Below are 21,387 nucleotides of genomic sequence, written 5' to 3'. Positions count from 1 at the left end.
CCCCAAGTGGACATGTGTCTCTAGTGCCCCTCCCCCCCCCACTTCCGTGTAACATACCCACAGTACATGCCACGGAACCGGGAAGGGCTGAGGGCCACGAGAAAGTGTGCCCTCAGGCTGAGGGCCACGAGAAAGTGGCAAAGCAGCTGAGGACGTCCCCACGGCCACCACGAGCACAGGCCCCGCTGAGCCGCTGTCAGAGGGCAGTATTCTCCCATGGAGCCCGAACGGTCCTTCACCCACCCACGAATTACTGACAAAAAGCTACTCAAACTGATAATTATGCTAAGCAAATATCTTGAATCAATTCACCAAAGATGGACAGACAAGCAATAAATAAATGACAATTGGGTTTTTAAAAGAACTGAAGCAAAGAGGAACAAAGCTGGTGTGCTCTAGGCCTAAATACTTTTTTAAATTGAGGATAAATGACCAAGTTTCCACGTATACATAACAAAATCAATTTCTGATATGAAAATAATTGAATTGCTGTGCCTGCCAAGAGAAAAAGCAAGTAAGAGGAAGGGAAATGAAGTCAGTACTTGGTAGTGCACACCAAGGCTCCCTGGTTCCGACTTCAGTAAGACGGCTTAACTCCTCCAGCAGCTTCGCTGAGCCTGGGGCTACAGACACTCCCGCACACACAGCAGACTCGATGGTGCGGACACCCCAGGCCTGCACAGCCTGGCCTCGGCGGCCTCCTCAATGGCTCCTCATGAAATGACCAAGCACAGCCTCCAGGGAGTGAGGCTCTCTTCCCATCAAAGTCCTAGGCCCCGAAAAGGGTTCTGCACCATGACTGAACTCTGCAATCCAGCTACCTACTCCAGCACGGGAGGAAGCTCTGGTCTGCGGCTTTGACAGCAGACACAGTACCCAGGGAGCGTGGTGGGCGTGGCCCTGGCCACAGGGCATGTGCACCCCTGAAAACTAAAGCCAACTAACCCTACTTTCCCTCTGTCATTCTTCCAATGTGTAGCACTGACCGGCAGTGAATGTGCAGTACAGATGTGACAAACCCATTATCAATGTCACAGACAAGGGCAGAAATCAAGCACCAGCGACGGCTGAGCCTGGTTTACTGAAGAGCAACAAGAAAGCTCTCCCCATCCTTCCTCTCCTCTTCCCAGCTCTGCTATTTCTAGGTCAACTAGACCTAAGAAGAGCACTCCCTTGTAGTGAATACCACGGGTCCACTGCCGGCAAGCTGAAACCCAGCACTGCCTCCAAAGGGATCCACAGATGGCCCGGGAGGGTAACAGCACCCCAGATGCTCCACGTAGGCGCTGAGGGGGACGGAACGCCAGCAGGGATAACGTGCTGCTCCCAGTGAGGCCGGAAACGCCTTCAACGAAGTCAGGTGGTCAGGTGGCTGTCGCCAGGCCAGACTTCTCCGAGAAGGGTCTAGAGAAAAAGGTGGGCTCTCGCCCGCCTGCAGTCACCAGCGAGCCTGGCCACTCAGGGCTCTGCGACCGTGCTCCACGGAGCCCCAGGACCCCAAAGGGCTAGGACTGCATCAGCGTGAACACAGAACGGCGCACAGGACGGGAGCCAGGCCCAGAGGTCAGGCTCACTACCCGGCACCTTACCTTACTTGCTCCCAGGTCTTGGTGGCCAAGTGCAGCACCCAGAGATCCTTGTAGTGGTAGAACTGCTCTCCGTCGGGAGAAGCAAACTCCCCTCCAAAGATCCACAGCTGTCCTCCGCCCTGAGGCACCACCACAGCCTGTGAGAAGAAAGAGACAGGTCAGGGCCGCCACGCAGCTCTCAGCCAGGTCCGCGCCCCCAAGATCCACCAGAGCACGACACAAGGCGGCTGTAGCCAGCACCCACACTCAGTGATCACCTTCCCCTGCGTCTGAGGGGAAGATTCCTCAGAAATCCTGCATTCAGCAAATCCTCCAAAGTCAAACACCTACCACACGTCCAGGTATTCCTAGGTTGCAAAACAGATTCAGACAACCTCAGATCCCCTTAAAATGGACACAACTGTGTCAAACGTTCACAAGAGATCTAACACAAACTGATATTTATCTCTAAGAGCCTGAAGCACAACAGCAAAGGCAAGCGAAAGCGGGGAAAACACCACCCTTGGGGTCGCACATCCCGGAGGCTCACGCAGTCCCACACCCGTGGGCACAGGAGAGGCCGGGGCAGCAGGAGAGCCAGGCCGACCAGGCATGTGCAGCACCAGGCTCTGAAGACCGACGTGGGCATATTTCAACTACGACAGGGCTGGGGCGCCTGGGTGGCTCAGTTGGTGAAGCACCTGCCTTCCGCTCGGGTCATGGTCCCAGGGCCCAGGGACCAAGTCCCACATCGGGCTCCCTGCTCAGTGGGGAGCCTCCTTCTCCCTCTCCCACTCCTGCTCGTTCTCTCTCTCAAATAAATAAAATCTTAAAAAAAAAAAAAAAAAGTGTGACTGGGCTTAGCAGAGTATCAAAGTTCTCAGAGAACAATGGTCCCGGGGCACATCTCATATACCAACGCACCCATCTGAGTGGGGAGGTGAGTGAGGACGGGAACTCCAGGGTTCAGGTCACTTCCCATGGCCAAGGTTACCACCTCAACGAAAATGAGGCAAGGACACCCAGCACCCCAGAAATACAAGCATGAAAGCACATGATTTGCCCAGGAATCACATGCTGGGTCCCCCATAAGAGCGGAAAAATCAAGTCCAAGCATGTGATTAAAAAGCATGTGTCAAAGCAAGTCAAAGCATTCTGATTTTCCAGAAAAGGGAAAATATCGTGTAAGGGCATGTATTTCAGATAGCTAAAATAAGAGTGAATGCTACTCCACGTAAATCGACCTGTATAGATGCAAATAAACACCAATTCGGAGAATTCTAAAGGCAATTTCTGGACAATCTGGTCCAGGGCTTTGAGCTGTGGAAGAGTAGACCTCTTCTCCAAACATAAGCTTAAGTGCAGACTAACAGGTGGTATGAGTGAGACTGGAAGACCCTGCCCAGAACCCCAAAACCTATGCCCCTTCTCACCCTGGGGACACTCTGATCCCGAGGCCGCACATCATTTCAGAATGCCTGGCCTCTCTGGGAGCTTGCTGCAGGCTACATGCGAACGACCCACAACCGCCTGAACCCACCAGAGCCACCCCCCCCACTGGCCACCCAGTGACAGAGTCCTGCTCCCTTGAGATCTCATCCGATGACACACAGCCTGGTGGGCAGCATGATTTCAAGGACAACTGGGATCTGGCTGGTTTTACCATGAGGTGAGATGATCCGGAAACCGCATGCCTGAGAGGACAGACTTCACAGAAGTGACTCTGCAAGCACCCTGCAAACCCGTGCTGTGACAGAGCAGAGGCCGGGCCGGTCTACGTGCAATCACCAACCATGGGTACCCGGGAACGAAGACGACACACAGGCGCGTCCTTCACACCAGAGGGGCCTTCTTGCCCAGGAGCTCAGAAGCGGTGGCCGTGGCCGGAGGCAGCGTGGCAGGGTGGGGGAACTAGGTCCGGGGCCGTGGGGACCTCACAAGGCCCCCCTAAAAAAGCGCACACTGGGTGGGTCAGGCAGTGGTTCTCAGGAGGCTCTGTCCCAGGACACCCGCAGAGCACCGCAAAGCCCTTACAACAGCGCAAGCCCTTTGCCCCGCCTGGCACCTAAGGACACTGCAGAACTGGGGCTCTGTCACCAATGCCAGTCCTGCCCTGCACTAACTGGGGGTCCTGGTGGCGTACTGAGGGTGACACGGCCCTCTCCACTCCCATTTTAATCCATTTTGTATGTGCTCTCTCAGCACAGATGACCACCCTATGAAGAGACGAGCCAGTTTCCTAGCACCCTAAAACACCAGTCCGTGTGCAGGGAAGACATGATCGTTTCAAATCATTAAAGCAGATGCGGTGATCTGCTGAGGCCCAGTCTAACACTGCTGAGTTTGGTGAAGTTAGGTGGTACATTCATGCTACACAACACAAAGGTGCCTTGAGGTCCCACGTTACAGAAGTCTAGCTATCATACAATGCACACACACAGTGGATTTGCATGTACTGATGAGTACTCCAACAGGAAATACCAACATGCAAAAATACGAATTACGTATTTTTTTTAAGATTTTATTTATTTGAGAGAGCACACGTGCATGTGAGCACAAGCCAGGGATGGGGGGTGGGGAGCAGACTCCCCACTGAGCAGGGAGCCCCGCACAGGACTCGATTTCAGGACCTGGGACCATGACCTGAGCTGAAGGCAGACACCTAACCGACTGAGCCACCAGGTGCCCTCAAATTACGTGTTTAGACAAGAGATGCAAAAATACAAATTAATAATAGTTCTGGAAAAATGGACAATGGACTTAGTTTCCTTTTTAATTCTTTTCATAATGAATATTACTTACATAATCAGTTTTTTCATTCTTTTTAAAAGATCTATTTGAGAAAGCATGCATGCACATGGGGCAGAGGGAAAAAAATCCCAAGCAGACTCCCCACTGAGGGCAGAGCCCTAAGAGGGGCTCGATCCCACAACCCCAAGATCATGACCTGGGCCCAAAACCAAGAGTTGGACACTTAACCAACTGAACCACCCAGATGCCTTGGTTTTTTGTCATTCGAAAAAATGAAGTCAAACTCCAGGCAAGAAGAGCTCTGTCTTCCACGTCCCATTCCCCACTTGCCGGCAACAGCAGGCCCAGCACAGTGGGAACTCTGGAAGCTGCACGAAGTTGGGTCTACAGTCAGCGACCTCATAGTTTCATCTAACCTACTCCTCAAAGACTGTGAACACCAAGAGAAAAGTTCACATACTAATCAAGAGAAGACTAAAACTACAAAGAGCCCAGGCATAAAACCTGCCCTTCTGACCAAGAGGGACCAACATGCAACACAGCAGCCTCCCTCCGGCAACAAGGGGAACACTGGACCATCCACGAAGCAGCCGTAACCAGACAAGAGGAAGGCCAGGACCATGCTCCTGAGAGATGGCAAACAGGCAGGATGAGCCCTTCGACTCTGGAGGCACTTTCTGCACCCGACGCGAGTAAAGGAGTGCAGCAGGGCAGGTGATCTTACTGAGCTGAGTTCAGGGATGCGGAGGGCTGCTGCTTTGCAGGCCAGAACACTGGAGACAGAGCACACTGCAAATCCACACAGGGGCCCCACTGGAGCCTTCCAACCCCAAGCTGCACAGCTGTGGGGCACGACCACAGAAGGATGGGCAAATACCCACCAGGGCTAAGGTGAAAGCCTGCAAACAACCTGAGCTTACAAGGGGCTTGGAGACCAACAAGTTCCAAACCAGACAGTGTGAAAAGTGTCACTGAGCACCCAGGGCATTCGGTGGAGACCCCGGAAAGGCCACACCCTCGGGCTAGGCCATCCAGGGGGAAAGCCTCAAAGGATCACGATGATCTGCTGGTGACTGAACCGTGTGCCAGGACAAATCTCATCCTTCACTGATAGATGAGAACAAAACCCAGATCGTCAACAGGCAGCATTTGCCAATCTAGCCAGGTGCTGCCAAGTGCCAGGAGCACCCTTTGGCATCCAACCAGTATCTAACCATACATTCCGAGGGGGAAAATGTGACCCATTAGAAGTGTCAGTGAGCAGAAGGAGACCCAGAAGTAAGATGAGAGAATCAGTATACGAGGATGTGAGAACAGTTATAAATATGCCCAAAGATTTAAAGGAAAATATGAATATAATAAATAGACACGGGAATGGTAATCAAAAACCAAACAATCTCTAGCATGAAAAACACCATCTGTAAAATGAAAAATGCACAAGTTCACAGCATATCCACTGTGAAGGGCAATAAAAACTATCCAAAATGAAGCCAAAAAAGAAAAACACTGCAAGAAGAAGAAGAAGAAAAAAAAAGTATTCATTGACTATTGGACAATATTAAACAGTCTAACATACACCTAACTGAACTCCCAGAAAAATCTCAAAAGTACATCAAAATCAAACTGCTAAAATGCCAAAGGGAAAGAAAAATCATTTAAGCAGTCTTAGAGGAGGAAACAGACACGTTAAATACAGGAGAACAAAGATGAAAATGACCACTAACCTCTCATTAGGACAATGTAAGCCAGGAACCGGAACATCTTTCAAGTGCTGTCAGTCTAGAATTTGCTATCTAGCAAGCATATCATGTAAAAGTAAAATGAAGACATTTCCACTTAGAAAAAAAAGCTGAAAAAAATTGGTATCAACAAACCTGGACTTCAAGAAACAGTAAATGAAGTTGCAGGCTGAAGAACATTACCAGATGAAAACGGAGGAATGAAGTGTCCCAGAAACGGTAAACTAGTAAATCAATGTAAGATATTTTTTTCTCCGGTTCAAGATTTCTTTACATAGTAACCGCCTAAAGCAGAACCGGTAACACTGTATTGTGGGGATAACAGCACAAAGGAGAGAAGAAAATGTGGGTATTCTACTGTAAAGTTCTAACAGTTTTTGGAAAGCGGTATAATATCATTTGAAGGGAGACTGTCCTAAGTTAAAGATGTGTATTGCAAATCCCGGAACAAGCATGAAAACAAAGACGAGGGACAGCTCATAAGCCAACAGAAAAGATAAAGAATGGATATTAAAATACAATCAACCCAAAAGAAGCAGGGAAAAAGCGAAAAGGAATACAGAACAGGTGAGACAAATAGAAAACAAACAATATCAAAGACATCACTGCCATGTCAATAATCACATTAAACATAATGGACAGGGACGCCTGAGTGGCTCAGCCGGTTAAGTGTTTGACTCTTGATTTCCGCTCAGGTCTCACTCTCAGGGTCGTGAGTTCAAGCCCCATGCCCAGTGTGAGGCTTACTTATAAATGAATGAATGAATGAATGAATGAATGAAACAGACAAATACACCAATTAAAAAACAACTGTCATACTGGATAAAAAGACCCAACAGTGCTGTTCATAAGAAATGCGCTTTATAATTTTTTTTTTTTTAAGATTATTTATTTGACAGAAAGAGAGCGTGAGCAGGGGGAGTGGCAGGCAGAGGGAGAAGCAGGCTTCCCACTGAGCAAGGACTCCCTGATGTGGAGCTCTATCCCAGGACCCTGGGATCATGACCTGAGCCGAAGGCAGATGCTTAACCCACTGAACCACCCAGGCGTCCCAAGAAATGCACTTTAAATGTAGAGACGCAAATGGATGTAAAGGATGAAAACAGATATGCCACGTAAACACTAATCCTAAGAAACGTGAGGTGGCTGTGCGAATAGCAGACAAAGGGTACGTCAGGAGATTAGCAGGGATGAGGCAGTAAGGATAGGGAAGGTGTGAACAATATCAACCCACCTGACCTAACAGGAACACCATATCCAACAACTAGAGACCATATATTCTTCTCCAATACACACCAAAGATATACCAAGATACGTATGTTAGGCCAAAGCATAGGTCTCAAAAATTTTAAAAGGTCTGCAATCACACAGTGCTCTTAAACTGCCACGGCATTAGATAATAATAACAAAAAGAAACCCAGGAGATCTCCAAGTATTTGTAAATTAACACACTTCTAAGTAGTCTAACGCATGGGTCAAATAAGACATCCACAAACTAATTAGATCACTTCAATCTGAGCGATAAAATGCAATAAAATATGCGCGATGCAGCTAAAGCACTGCCTAGAGGAAACATATAGCTTCAAATGCTTATATTAGAAAAGATGATTTAAGGGGCGCCTGGGTGGCTCAGATGGTTAAGCGTCTGCCTTCGGCTCAGGTCATGATCCCAGGGTCCTGGGATCGAGTCCCGCATCGGGCTCCCTGCCAGGCGGGGAGCCTGCTTCTCCCTCTGCCTCTGCCTCTCTCTCTCTCTGACTCTCATGAATAAATAAATAAAACATTAAAAAAAAAAAAGATTTAAAATACATGTTCTACATTTCCACCTTAAGAAAGTGGAAAAGGCAAATTAAACCCAAAGTGAAAGGAAACAATAAAGAATAGAAATTATTAAAAAAAAAATGTATAAACATTTAGACAAATGTATAAATTGAGAGGAAAAAAAAAAATCAGTGAACCCCATGTCAAGAAAAATAGGAACAACTACACAGAAACACAACTTCTGTTTGGGATCCAGCATTGAGATTTTGAGTCACACAGAACTTTCTCCACCTTTTAAGAATGATTTCAAAACTACTACATGAGAAGTACTAGGCAAATTACTTTCGTACCGACTTCAAACTAGACCCATCTCTTAAAGATTAGAAGGCACTTTAGCCACTTAACATAACCCCAGTCAGCCGATAAAATTAGGAAATTCAAGTCTAAGAAATCAAGCAAAGGGCAAGTCACGTGTGTGCTGCTAACACAGCAAGGTCAGACACACCTAGGGCTCCGCATCTCCAATGCACATCAATACAAAGCAATCCCGAGAGAGAAGCCTTTCCAATGTACCAGTTAAAGACAAATTATGATAAATTACATCTGCACTTCCTGCAAAATTACGTGTTTTTTTAAGGATCTTAAGGAAATAGATAATAAAGAAAATCTCCCCTTACTTGCCAGCCCTAAAGATGAAGAAAATGGGTTTTAGGGTAAATTAAATTCATCTTGTTTTTTTCCCCTTCTGCAAAAAAAAAAAAAAAAAAGTACGTGCATTACACATGTGGGGGCACCTTGTCACATTACTGATGATGCTTAAACTGAAACATCTTTATAATAGTGTTTTCTAGGGAAACTAGTTTGCATGCCTGTACTGAAATGCACAGAAGTCACACTACTGTGCAAATACAACCTTCAGCAAGACATGTTTTACAAGTCTAGTTATTTCAAATAATCCGCCCCATTCAAATATTTTTAATAGATTATCTATGAGTAAAAACAATATACAGCTCTATATCAAAGTAAGAAAAAGATTTAAAAAAAGTTTCTTGGCTACAGAAATAAGGAACAAAGTGGTTCATTTGGGAATTAGCAACAGGATCTTATAATTCCAACTCAAAAGTTTCAGTCTCATCCAAGTTAAATTTCCAAATTCCTTCTATTTCATAACTGTTTTTTTTGTTTTGTTTTGGTTTGTTTTTATTTGACAGAGAGAGAGAGACAGTGAGAGAGGGAACACAAGCAGGGGGAGTGGGAGAGGGAGAAGCAGGCTTCCCGCTGAGCAGGGAGCCCGATGCGGGGCTCAATCCCAGGACCCTGGGACCACGACCTGAGCCGACAGCAGACGCCTAACGACTGAGCTACCCAGGCGCCCCTACTTCATAACTGTTAAGTGAGTGAAAGGGAAAGCAGTAAGAAAGGGATCTAATCGAGGTCACGGATCCGTGCCAAATTTCTCCAAGAACTGATTTTTATTAAGGTCACTGTCAGTTAAAGCTGATCTCAGAATAAACACACTGTACTCTAAAATGTCCTGCAGCAGAAGAAAAAAATTTGCCAGAAGATACCCACAAAATGTACATTCACCTCAAAACATAACACAAAAATAACACATTCAGGGCCCAGTAAGGAGATCTTAAAGAGTTTACGTTTTAAAAAGTCTAAGCACTAATGAAATGACTTCCTACGATATCCTAAAATACGGATTCTTCTTATGGAAGCCATCAAGGCATGGGCTGGACCAGCCGGCAGCTCCTCACGACAGGCCTGGCCGACTGGGCAGGAAAGTGAGGTCACTGGGCTGGAAGCTTCCCTACCCAGCAAGCTTACCCACCTCGGCCCTCTCCTGAGTGATTAACTTGCATATTTGGGAAATTAAACAATAAAACTAAAACAACGTTAAATGTATACATATTCATGCACACATACACACAGCGGTTTGGAAGTTCCTGTTGAAACCGACAGCTGGGCCTCACAAAGACAAAGCACGGCCGCACCGCTCCAGGGGCGAGGTAAGGTTGGCTTCACCAGCACCTCGCTCTCACCCGTCCCACGAGGCTGTATGCCGCCCAGGCACTTGGGTCTGCTTATTGTTGCATTAACTGGAATCAAGTCACATCTGGAAAACCCTAAGTTCCCCACTCTCCCTCCAAATGCCAAAAAAAAACCCATCAGAATCCAAAGTAACAGACTCGGAACAGATTTGACAGCAGCTTCAGCTTTGTGAAAGTGGGGGTCCAAAAAACACATGAGGCCACCAGGACCAGAGAAAACCCAAACCATGGGACATCGTCAGGAAAGGCAAATTGGTCTTTTTTGTCACCGTATCCCAGCCCCAGAAGGGTGCCTCGAATGTACAAGATGCCTCCCATCTCCTGAGGGAGCAACCCAGGACCCCCGCCATGCCTGCTCCCGGGGACTGAGACAGAGCCAGGACTCAGACGGAGGCTGACACTTCCTGCAGCTCCAACGGACCACTGTGGAATTCTGCTTATCTCACGAAGAAAGGTCTCTTACACGTTAACCTCTCTCCGAAACTACTTACTGCTCATTAATGCACTAGACTGATAAGAACACAGAGGATATTTTTATCCATCAACTGTTTTCTATTTCAGGGGAGAACCCCTTTTGTTTCACGTGAGTTTTAGTGACTACTTTGGGAGAAACCATCCAGGGATCAAGAAGACGTGATCTGACGACGGCCACCTCCTCGTCACCTGTCCCTGCAGTTCTCAGCGGCCCCCTCCCACTGGTGGTGGCATCCTCACGCTCTAGGCACAGCTGTGTGACTGCGTCCTCCTCCCAGAAAACGGGGTGCCAAGAGGAGCAGCGAGTCACTGAAGCCTGCACACATCCGGCCAAACACACCCAGCAGGCACCAGCGCCCTTTCCTCTCTCTCACTGGGCTGTGTTCTCATAGAAAAGCCACCTAAACTCTCAAATTACACACTAAAATCAACTTCACCCCCCAGAACTCCAGAATCTAGAAGACAAAGAATGGTGTACATGCAGGCTTCCTCTTTCCACCCCCTATGCCTCAGTTAAAGAGAAGATAAAGAACATGACCTCTGACATCACACTGAACAAGTCTATAAAAAGGAAGGTTTTAGGTCACAGAATTCAATGTCGTAGAATTTGGACTGTAATGACCTTCAGGCCAAAGACTTTACAACCAATTTTCTGTTCCCTGTGGCTCTGATTCATTGTGAAATTCAGAGAAAGCGGCGAACCAACCTTAACTACAAAGATATTATTAAGTCCCAGACTAGGAAAGTCCTCCTAAGGCATGCATATGAATCAGAGCCTGCTGAGCACTCTGGCAAAATAATTGCATTTAAAAATCACAAAGACTTTTACACTTATTCTTCAAGACCACAATTAATAACTGTGATTAAGGGCGCCTGGGTGGCTCAGTTGGTTAAGTGACTGCCTTCGCTCAGGTCATGATCTCGGGGTCCTGGGATCGAGTCCCGCGTCGGGCTCCCTGCTCCGCGGGAAGCCTGCTTCTCCCTCTCCCACTCCCCCTGCTTGTGTTCCCTCTCTCGCTGTTGTCTCTGTCAAATAAATAAATAAAATCTTTTAAAAAAAATAACTGTGATTAAAATGGATAAGAAAACAAACTCGGGAGAAGCCCCTGAGCCCACATCACGTGACATGGGCCCAGAGTGGGACTGCTCCATCAGAACGTGAGCATTCTTGGGGTCCAGGAATCCAAGGAGTTGTCTGGGAGGGCTGGGGACATGGACAGATCATGGCTGGGACAAGACAGGACTCGTCCTCAGCTTGGAGGGCTGGGGCAGATCATGCATTCTCAAGAACTAGGGCAGTCTCTGGTGAACAGATCAAACTTCAAGATCCCATTATTTAGGACACCTGGGTGGCTCAATGGGTTAAGCATGTGCCTTCAGCTCGGGTCATGATCCCAGAGTCCTGGGATTGAGTCCCGCGTCCGGCTCTCTGCTCAGGAAACTGTGCTCACTCTCTCTCTGCCAAATAAATAAATAAAATCTTTAAAAGAAAAAAAAAGATCCATTACTTATTAAAATCAAAGCTTACTAAGATCGTACTGCTAAACCTGCAAGTACATTCTTCTTTTCTAAAACACAAACCAGTCCAAATGCCTGCCAGGCTCTATGTGCAGTTCAGACAGGGGAGGCCTCCTCGCAGACCCAGTTTCAGATCAGCAGGCTACCCGTGAGGAGAGAACCCGAGAAAGGATCCCACGTACTGCAGAGGGATGCTTCACTTGCACCACGACAGGCTCGTACAATCTTTTTTCTCCATGCTGAAAACGTATCACTCATTCAAATTATTTTTTGTGCCCTGACACTGTTCCCAGTCTGGGGTTAGGACAATGAACAGAAAAAACTAAGGGCCCGTCCTCGTGGAGTTACAGAACTGGACAGGGGCAGCAGCTCTGACAGAGCTCCCCAGGGAAGCAGAAACCAGCCAACAACAGGCTGACTTCAGCACCCTTCATTATCTCTGGTTATGACCCATGTCGTGCCTCAATGACTACCCTGGAACATTCCGTTTCTCCCGAGGAATTCCTCTCGCTAGCCACCAGGTCTGGATCCTACGGGAGCCTCTCACTCCGATGGAGGAGGAGTATCCTGCCACGCGGCTGCTGTGTCCTAGGCACCACACAAAGTAGATTTACCTAGATTCTTTCCCATGCTCTTCAGGCCACCTGGAGAAGGTGTGCCTCTCCATCTCATAAGTGAAGACACTGAAGAGCAAGAAACTTAGCAATGCGTTCAAGTCAGTGACAGCAAGTGGGACCATGTGTAAGCCCCCCTGCCTTCTCTACCAGGCCACCTGTCGTCTACCAACTCCACGAGCACACAACAGACCCTCACAGGAAAAGAAGGCGGAGGGTCAACACGGACACATACCTGGTGAGCACAGCGCCTTGGAGGTGGATTGGGGATCTCCATTTTGGTCCAGGAGTCCTTCCTGATATTGTAGATGTATAGTTCATTATACATAAATGTCTGCAAAAAGGAAGAGGGACTTCGTGTCATCAATGAAACCTCCATGCAAGTGACAGTAGTGGAAAGCAGGATCTCAATCACTAGCTTTCCCCAGGAAACAGGTTTCCTAAAGCCATGTAAATCATACCAATGCAGGAAGCCTGTGGCTGGGCCCCTCGGATCCTTTGGGATAACGACAAAGAAAAAAACTGTCTGCCCACCATGCCTCTTAGCACGTAAGGTACCAATACCCTTTGCTGCTTGGCAAGTCATCTCTCAAAGTCAAGCCTGGTTCTTAAAGGATGAGAATTCAGAGTGGGAGATGAACAAGTTAAGTCAAACTCACAGGGATCCTCAGCATGGAGGGAAGGCAAACTCAGGCTTTTCTAAATGTTTCATACACAATTCTGAAACACAAGTCTATTTGGTCTGCTCAAAAATGAAAATTAGCTCTACAATTTATCAGCACTTTCTTCCACTATTCAAACAACTGAAACCCATCATGAGCATATGAATAATCAAGCCAAGTGAGCAGTGTGCTGGTCGATCTCAAGCAGGCGGTAAGAGCTGTGAGTCTAAAGCTCACTGAAGGATCCTGGTGGCTTCTCAAGGACAAGGTCACATGCCAGTCCTACAGGCCCAGGAGGTGGGACCAATGCATATTTGATATCATGGCTTTAAACTAATTTTATTCAAAATGAGACCCATGAAAATTTGAGGAGAAAAGAAAAAAATATATACTTTACTTTTTGGCCATTGAAATATTCACCTCCGAAAAGGATTAATTCGTCTTTCTCAGGATGAGCAGAGAGAGAGGCATGTAACCTATAAGAGACAGAAGCAACAGTTCAACACACAATCCAGCCACGTGGCGCCCAGCTGAGAGCTGGCCTCCTTTCCACCAGAGGGCTGTATCAGCTCCCCAGACTTCTGTCAAAGACAAGCCTGGCGCTGGGAACTTAGCTAAGGCCCCTAACCCTTAAAATCACTCACAGCCAGAACACCAGGAGGGCCCTGGACCTGGGTGACTCACACAGCATTTGGGTAAAAACCATCAGGCAGTGGGAAGTCTAAGTGCTCCTAATTTAAGGGCCACATTTCCCACAGCTAACTTATTTTTACAGGTCTATCCTCTTAAATCACAGTCAAAACTGTTTATAGGGATGCCTGGGTGGCTCAGTCGTTAAGCATCTGACTTCAGCTCAGGTCATGATCCCAGGGTCCTTGGGATCGAGCCCTGCATTGGGCTCCCTGTCAGCGGGAAGCCTGCTTCTCCCTCTCCCTGCCTCTCCCCACTGGTCATGCTCTCTCTCACTCTGCACTCTCTCTCCAGTAAATAAATAAATCTTTCACTGTTTAAAAAGTCCAGTACTTAAACATTCCAGTATGTATCCAGATAGCTTACACTAAAAAACACAAATAGCTTCCTACTTATATCACACATGAGGACAAAAGACCAGCTAAAAGGAAACTATAAATACACGTGGCCCATCTCAGCAGAAAGTAAGACAGTGATGGGGGTGGGAGGGCGAGACAAACAATCACTGGAAAATCCCCTTCTTTCAAAATCCCTCATGTGGCCTTCCTCAGGGGGCAGGCTGTAACAGTAATTTCAGAAGATACTTCATAAAGGAAGACAAAGGTTTCAATGTCAGATAAGTTTGAGAAATCAGACAACTCTCTTTTTCTCTTGGGGATTTACTGTACACAAAAACATTCTATAGGTTTAGAAAGTTTGCCATAAAGAAACCAATGTTATAAAATAGGACTATGCTGGGGCATCTGGGCGCTCAGTGGGTTGAGCGTCTGACTCTTAATTTCAGCTCAGGTCACGATCTCAGGGTTGTGAGATCAAGCCCTGGGGTCGGTGTGGAGTCTGCTTGAGATTCTCTCTCTCTCTCCCCCTCTGCCCCTCTCCCCGCTCATGCTCTCTCTCCCTAAAATAAATAAATAAATCTTAAAAAAAAAAATTGGACTATACTGTGGAAAACAGTCTCACAGTTAAACAAAGAATTAGCACATGACCCAGCAGTTCCACTCCTAGGTACGTGCCAAAGAAACCGGTAAACAGGGACTCGAAGAAACACCTGCATGCCCACGTTCATTACAGCATTACTCACAGGGGCCCAAAGGTGGAAACCCAAGGGTCTATCGACAAGATGAATACGGTGCATCCATACAATGGAATACTAATCCGTCTTAAAAAGGAATGGAGTTCAGGTTCATGCTACAACATGCATGAACCTTAAGGTTATGCTAAGCGAAAGAAGCCAGACACAAAAGGACAGCCGTTGTGAGACTTCACTTATGCGACTTCACTTATCTAGAAGAGGCAAATCAAACACCAGGAAGTAGTGGTCACCAGGGGCCAAGAGGAGGGGCATGGGGAGTGACAGCTCACGGGTCCAGAGCACCGTGAATGTAAGGAATCCCAGTGAACAGCACAGTTAAAAATGGTTAAAATGGGAAATTCTATGTTAGATATATATTACCACAGTTTCTTAAAAATTTCAAAAGGAAACCATGTTTCCCAAAGTTAACCCCAAATTTTTTTTCCACTTAACACCTATTAAAATTTTCTATGGAAAATTAACAAGCACAGCTAGGAAACAGTAATCCAAGTCAGGCCCAGAGCCCCCACAGGGTCCCCGCCCTCCACACCGGCCACACGCACCCCCTCCGTCATGCACCTGGTCTATGGTCCTTGCTTCCCCATTAAATTGTATCGCAGCCAATACCTGGGAATACATACACTCACAAAACTTGGTAATTTTCATGGTTTTTTCCTATAATATGATGGAGAAGGATGGGGGGAGAAGTTACTAAGGTTACTGACTGAAAGATCTCATCATATCTCAGCCCCATCAGAAAGCATTCCCAGCTGACCAGGGAAGAGCCAAGGTTCCTAATTATATCCTAACATTAAATCTGGCTTTTTGGGCACATTACTTTAGGGAAGTTTTTAAACGTCACCAAAAGGTGGGGGGGAGGGTGATGGGGGGGAAATCAATCCACATTCAGAATGGCTTCCCTCAGGGGTGCTGTAGGTACGAAGCATTCACGATCTCAAGGACTCACTTGCTTTAACCATTCCAAGGACAATGTGTGTCTACCACATGTGTAACTTCTGTGTCCCCCGGGATAACACGCCAAATACGGGGGGTGGGGGGGGGGAAGTACATCCGCTTCCTGATGTCTCTTACGTGAAGACAGGGACAACTCGCAACCCCAGGAGCTGCTGGATAGCACTCTGCGTCACCCTGTTCTGCACAGGGGCCACCATGTTGTCCCCCCATCTCTGGACAGGGGAAACTAAACCCCGTGTCTGAGGCGGTGGGATTTGGGCATCAGAGGCACGACTGGCACCCCCCTCCTGACATGCTGGACCCGGGCCTCCACCCGGGCTGGTGGCAGCTCTAGTAAGATTAATCTCATTTCTGTGGCACCTGGGTGGCTCAGTCGTTAAGCGTCTGCCTCCGGCTCAGGTCATGATCCCAGGGTCCTGGGACTGAGCCCCGCATAGGGCTCCCTGCTCGGCGGGATGCCTGCTTCTCCCTCTCCCACTCCCCCTGTTTGTGTTCCCTCTCTCACTGTCTCTGTCAAATAAATAAATAAAATCTTAAAAAAAAAAAATTAATCTCATTTCTGACAGCAACACTAGTAAGATTAATTTTTATTCTGAGGGAAAGGAAGCGAATCATTTCTCGACCAAACCAGTCTCGTGTGCTTGTGAAGTTAATGCATTTCCCCTTCTCTGAAGGTGGTATCTTTTCTAGGGTCATTTGGCCTTTCCTGATTCCTAACTCAATGCATTCAGGGTTTTCCCTCTAGCCTGTTAGTAGCAAATACAAGAATTAGAGGGCCCTAAATCAACTTTTAACACACCTAGAATTCAGAAGCTGAGAGGACAGCAATTGACACAGAAGAGTAAGAAAGAGGAAAACCAAGGCCTGCTCGTTTTGGCTCATTCCAAGTATCTGAAATCCTACAGAAGACTCTGGAGTTCTTCAAGTAATTTACAAATTCATTTAAAATGGCTTACACACGTTTATGTTTGAAAATCACACTTGTCGTTACTAACAGCAACAAAAGACTGTAATCTGAAGTTCTACGCCTGTGACACACACTTTTTTTTTTTAAGATTTTATTTATTTATTTGAGAGAGAGAGAGCATGAGGGGGGGAGGGTCAGAGGGAGAAGCAGACTCCCTGCGGAGCAGGGAGCCCGATATGGGACTCGATCCCGGGACTCCAGGATCATGACCTGAGCCGAAGGCAGTCGCTTAACCAACGGAGCCACCCAGGCGCCCCCTGAAAAGTTTAAAAACTGAAGAGCTCACTGGGGCAATGCTCTCGTCCATGAACTGTGATCAGTTGGACAGCTTTTGAATGGCACAATCCCTGCTGAGCAGCTGAGCCAGGGGACCTTGTTTCTGTGTTTCTTGTGACAACAGATCTGAAAAGCCTCTCTCCCATTCTTCAGAAGAAAAGTGAAAAAACCGTTTTGTGGGAGCTTATCTGGGTGGAGAACCCGGGAGGGGAGGGAGTGGTAACTTGGGCTTGGGAAGGAATGGGAATGGGTTTTAATGAGGAAAACATTCCATGTGCCTGGTTACTTATGAAAACATGGTGCCAATTTAAAGTGGTTTTCCAATGTACACAAATCCATCAGACGCTCGAATGAAGAGTCCTTGCTGGCTTACCTTGGTGAAGGTGGGGGGCACGGTGTCTCCACAATCTGAGTCTTTGTGGCATCCAGTGTCTGGAAATGGGCTATCAGAGCTTCAAGGTCTTCCTAAAGGCAAACAAGCAGTCACACCTGAGACATGTTCTTAAATCCTCTTGTGGTCAAAAACCTGCTTCAACCTTCCCACTCTGTATGACCCGCCCGGGGTCCAGTCACATCCAGGGATGAGCACATGTTCCTCCCATTTCAGGGACACAGACTCTGACACTTGCAAAAATACTCAGAGCTTGACCCTACAGGCAGTTTTCTTGGAAGTACACATAGATGCACACACTGCATGTACCATCTCATTCCAAACCCTCACACTCCCCACAAAGGGCCTCCCATTTAGACAAGCCCTCCCTGACTTCTGCCAGCACCTTCCACCACTTCTCACTGTGGCCAGGCCTGGCCGCCCCACCACATGCTCTGCAGTCTGCATAGCAGTGTCTGCGACTCCCCTGCTCTTACTCATTTTGTTTACATCGCGCTCCCACCAAAATAATAAAAGGTGAGCTCCAAGCAAGACTTGTCTGTTTAGAACTGTGCCTGCAGGCTGAGAGCTCAGCAGCTATCAGCTGCAGCTAATCTGGGTAAGAAGGTCTCTATTCTTACAACCGCAGAAACAGATTTAGAAGTTAAGGTGCCAATTTACCTGCCCAGCTGGACAGCACTAGAACCTGGTCTTCCTACTCCCAGTCCAGTCATATCCCTGCATCTACTAGTGATCACTCACACACACACACACACACACACACCCAAGTGATGTGTGACCTGTGCACCATGCAGAAAATTTCCTTCCATCCTTACTCTCTTCTTGAATGCTCACTCTCCTCCCCTTGCTCATGCTGGGATCTCAGATGTGTCCCCACCTCCTTCTCCCCTGCTTCTCTCACCCCAACCCCACAGCTCTCATTCCCCAGTTCCACATTCCACAATATAGGCAGACGTCCTTCCTGAACCTAAAAACACTTCCAGACGATCCCTTTTCATTTCCCACCCCACCTCCTGGCTCCAAGCTGCAAAGGCTGCCTCAGTTCCTTACATCAGAACACCACATTCCTCGGCCTGAACAGCCACCTCCTGCAGCCCTCCACCTCCCCTGTGTGTACCCATGAGCCCCCAGGAAGCAGCCACTTTCTGGGACAGAGTGCTCCTTACTATTACGCATTTCTTTGTACTCTTACTACACGTAAACAAGTCCCTAAGTAACACGTATTATCGTTTCACATTTTTCAACTTCATGTCACCTGCATCATATTGGACATTCTCCTGCAACTTGTTTTGCTCAATGCCGCTGAATGAAGTTTGACACCCCGACTCCAATCGTGTTCACTGTGGCCGAGTTACCACTCCCTCCCCTCCCGGCTTCTCCACCCATCCTGCTGCCGCTGAACATCTGGGTCAATTGAAAGTGCTTTGTTTTCACAAACACTACTGTGTTCGTTTTTGTGAAATGTCTTTGTGTAGCTGGAAGTTTCTCCAAGGTAAGCCTTCAAGTGCATAACTGCTATGTGGCAGCTTCCACTTTTCTCGATATGGACAAACTGGGATCCAAAGGGGCTCTGCCAGTTTTCACCCTCCTGGCGGTCCACAAAAGCAATCACTATCCTGCCACTTCTATGTGAGCAGTTGCCTAAAGGCTCTCCTATCGACCAGCACATCTCTAATGCAAAACCGCTGCCTCAGGTAGGCAAGGCAAATTCCTGACCCACTGGAACTTTATGGAGACCTGGGTGAAGGGACTGACTGTTGGGAGTCACAGTTACTCCAGAGCGCCTGGCCCAGGGTCATTCACCCGAGAGATTACCTTCCTGGGGGCAAAGGGCTTCAACACGCACAGTGTGGAAGGGGCAGGAGCGTGTGTGACACCCAAGTGGAGTTGTCAAGCAGGTATCACGTGAGTTCTGTGGTGGGCAGAATTCCCAGTTGTCTCCAAGATCCGCCCTCAGGGCCCTAGCCAGGAAATGAGGGGATGCACTCTCATGAGGAGGTTACATCATATGACACAGTTGACTTTAAGAAAGGGAGAGTATCCTCTATGGGCATGACCTCATCAGACGACCAGTGATCCTCAAGATCTGTTTTGAGGACTGATGAAGGCAACACGCAAAGTCCCAGGCCCCAGACCCGACAGGCTTTCTCTCCCCACAGGGGAGCCCCTGTCCTCCCCTAAGCACCGGGCTCTGCAGAGAGACGGGACACGAGTGAAAACCAGCTAACAGTTACTGAGTGCTTACTATGTGCCAAGCTCTGTTCTAAAGATGCCCCACAAATTCACTATCTTTCTGTGCCATGACCGTACCCAGGCCTGTGCAGCCACACGTGAGAAACTGAGGCACAGAGGTTGCACGGACAGGTCATGCTCCTCTGAGGCCTTCCGGCTAGCTGTGCCAGAGAGGAGATGCAAAGCCAGGCCTGTGGCTGCACAGGGAAGTGGTGAAGAACCTGACAACAGCAGAGCCCAGAGGAAGCAGAAGGAAAAGCCCGACCCCATTACTTGACAGATGAGGAAACAGAGACATGAAAGGCTTTGAAGAAAAAGGGAGCAGTGTGGAGTCAGAGCTGGGAATTGGGAACACCTGGTCAAACTATAGCTCGGCGCCACTTCACAGCCGTGACTCGTTTCTGACTTCCTCGCTATCAGCTGGGCGTGCCAAAGCTACCTACCTCACCTGGTCATGAGGACGGACGCCCAGGCAGCACAGCACACACTCGCGAAGCATCATAAATCACCCAGGTTAGGAAGCGCGCGAGCAACCGCCAACAGAAAGCAGAACCCTCCGCGCTAAACTCAGCACCGATCCATCTGCAGCCCGGGCTTGGGGGGCGGGGGCGGGGGCGGGGGCGGGGGCGGGGGCAGCAGAGATGGAGACTGAGAGACCGAGAGAGACAGAAAGGAGAGACGGAGGGCGGGAGAGAGAAGACAGCGGTGCTCCCAAGAGCTGTCCTGGAAACCCCGCGCTGCACTCGCTCCCAGGGAAGCTCACGGCTCGGAGCCGCCGTGAGGGTCATTTACCCTCTCTCTGAGGGTAAGGGCAGAGGCTCGGAAGCTCAGGCCCTCGCCCCAGACCCCACCGTCGCCGAGCCACGCCCCCTCACCCGGACCCGCCAGCCCCGCCGGCCGAGGGAAGCCCGACGCGACCCGGGACCGCAGCGGCGCGCTCCGGGTGGCGGGCAGCTCGAGCGGAGGGCGCGCCGGGCCTGGCTGCCGGCCTCGCTCACCTCCTCCTTCCGCGAGCGCTTGGACACCTTCTTCTCCATCTTGGCAGCCGTCTTCTCCGCCCCGCGGCCCTTCTTCTCCTTCTTGCCCTTCTTGCCCATCGCGCCGGTCCGAGGGGGTACCAGGACTCCCAGAGGGGCGGGCAGCGGCGCGCCGGAAATACGTGCCCGCGGCGGCCGGCGCGCGGAAATGCGACACTGCCGTCCCGCCCCCGCACTACGCGCTTCCGGCCGGCGGCCCCTCCCTCCCGTGGCCGGGGGGCTGGGGCTGCGGGGAGCGCCTGGGGGCCCTCGGGCTGCGAGGCGCGTAGGCGAGAAGCTGTCGGCTCTCCCGCTCCCCCGGGGCCGGCCGGGGCGAGCCGCTGCTTGGCGCCCCCGCACTTAGTGACCCAGCGGGGTGACGCGGGGCGCGAGTCGCCTTCGCTTCTAACTCGGACCCTCTTAAAATTAAGTGACTGCTTCGACCTCACGCCCCAGAAAAATGTTCCCACGCCTTCCAGGGTTTACAGACTCTTAGGTGAAGACGGCCCCTGCTCCCACACGAGAAGGGCCGCCCGTGTCTTGGGCGCTCAGGACGCCGTGCTAGGGACGGAGGCTCGTCGTGCGGCCCGCCGTCCTCGGAGCTCCCTCGCGCGCCCCGCCCCGGCG

General features: G+C 49.1%; 1 protein-coding gene across 4 annotated transcripts in view; it reads right to left on the bottom strand.

Moving 5' to 3' along the window:
* KLHDC4 (kelch domain containing 4) overlaps positions 1-20,894 on the bottom strand; it is a 50,699-nt gene extending 29,805 nt beyond the window's left edge. Inside the window, exons 1-5 of one of the 4 annotated variants that reach the window (XM_027618537.2) lie at positions 20,743-20,894; positions 17,495-17,586; positions 13,539-13,617; positions 12,715-12,813; positions 1,590-1,726 (exon numbers count right to left, since the gene is read on the bottom strand). In XM_027618537.2, the coding sequence (XP_027474338.2) occupies positions 1,590-1,726; positions 12,715-12,813; positions 13,539-13,617; positions 17,495-17,586; positions 20,743-20,841 (506 nt within the window). In that variant the 5' untranslated portion in view covers positions 20,842-20,894. Of the gene's footprint in view, positions 1-1,589; positions 1,727-12,714; positions 12,814-13,533; positions 13,618-17,494; positions 17,587-20,742 lie in introns of those variants that run through there. The other 3 variants (XM_027618538.2, XM_027618539.2, XM_027618540.2) reach the window with 3 other exon arrangements.
* Between the last annotated feature and the right edge of the window lie 493 nt (positions 20,895-21,387).

This window comes from Zalophus californianus, chromosome 17 (genome assembly GCF_009762305.2).
Source record: "Zalophus californianus isolate mZalCal1 chromosome 17, mZalCal1.pri.v2, whole genome shotgun sequence".
Taxonomy (NCBI): domain Eukaryota; kingdom Metazoa; phylum Chordata; class Mammalia; order Carnivora; family Otariidae; genus Zalophus; species Zalophus californianus.
The sequence above is the reverse complement of the archived record's forward strand: the minus strand, read 5'-3'. Positions and strand labels throughout refer to the sequence as shown.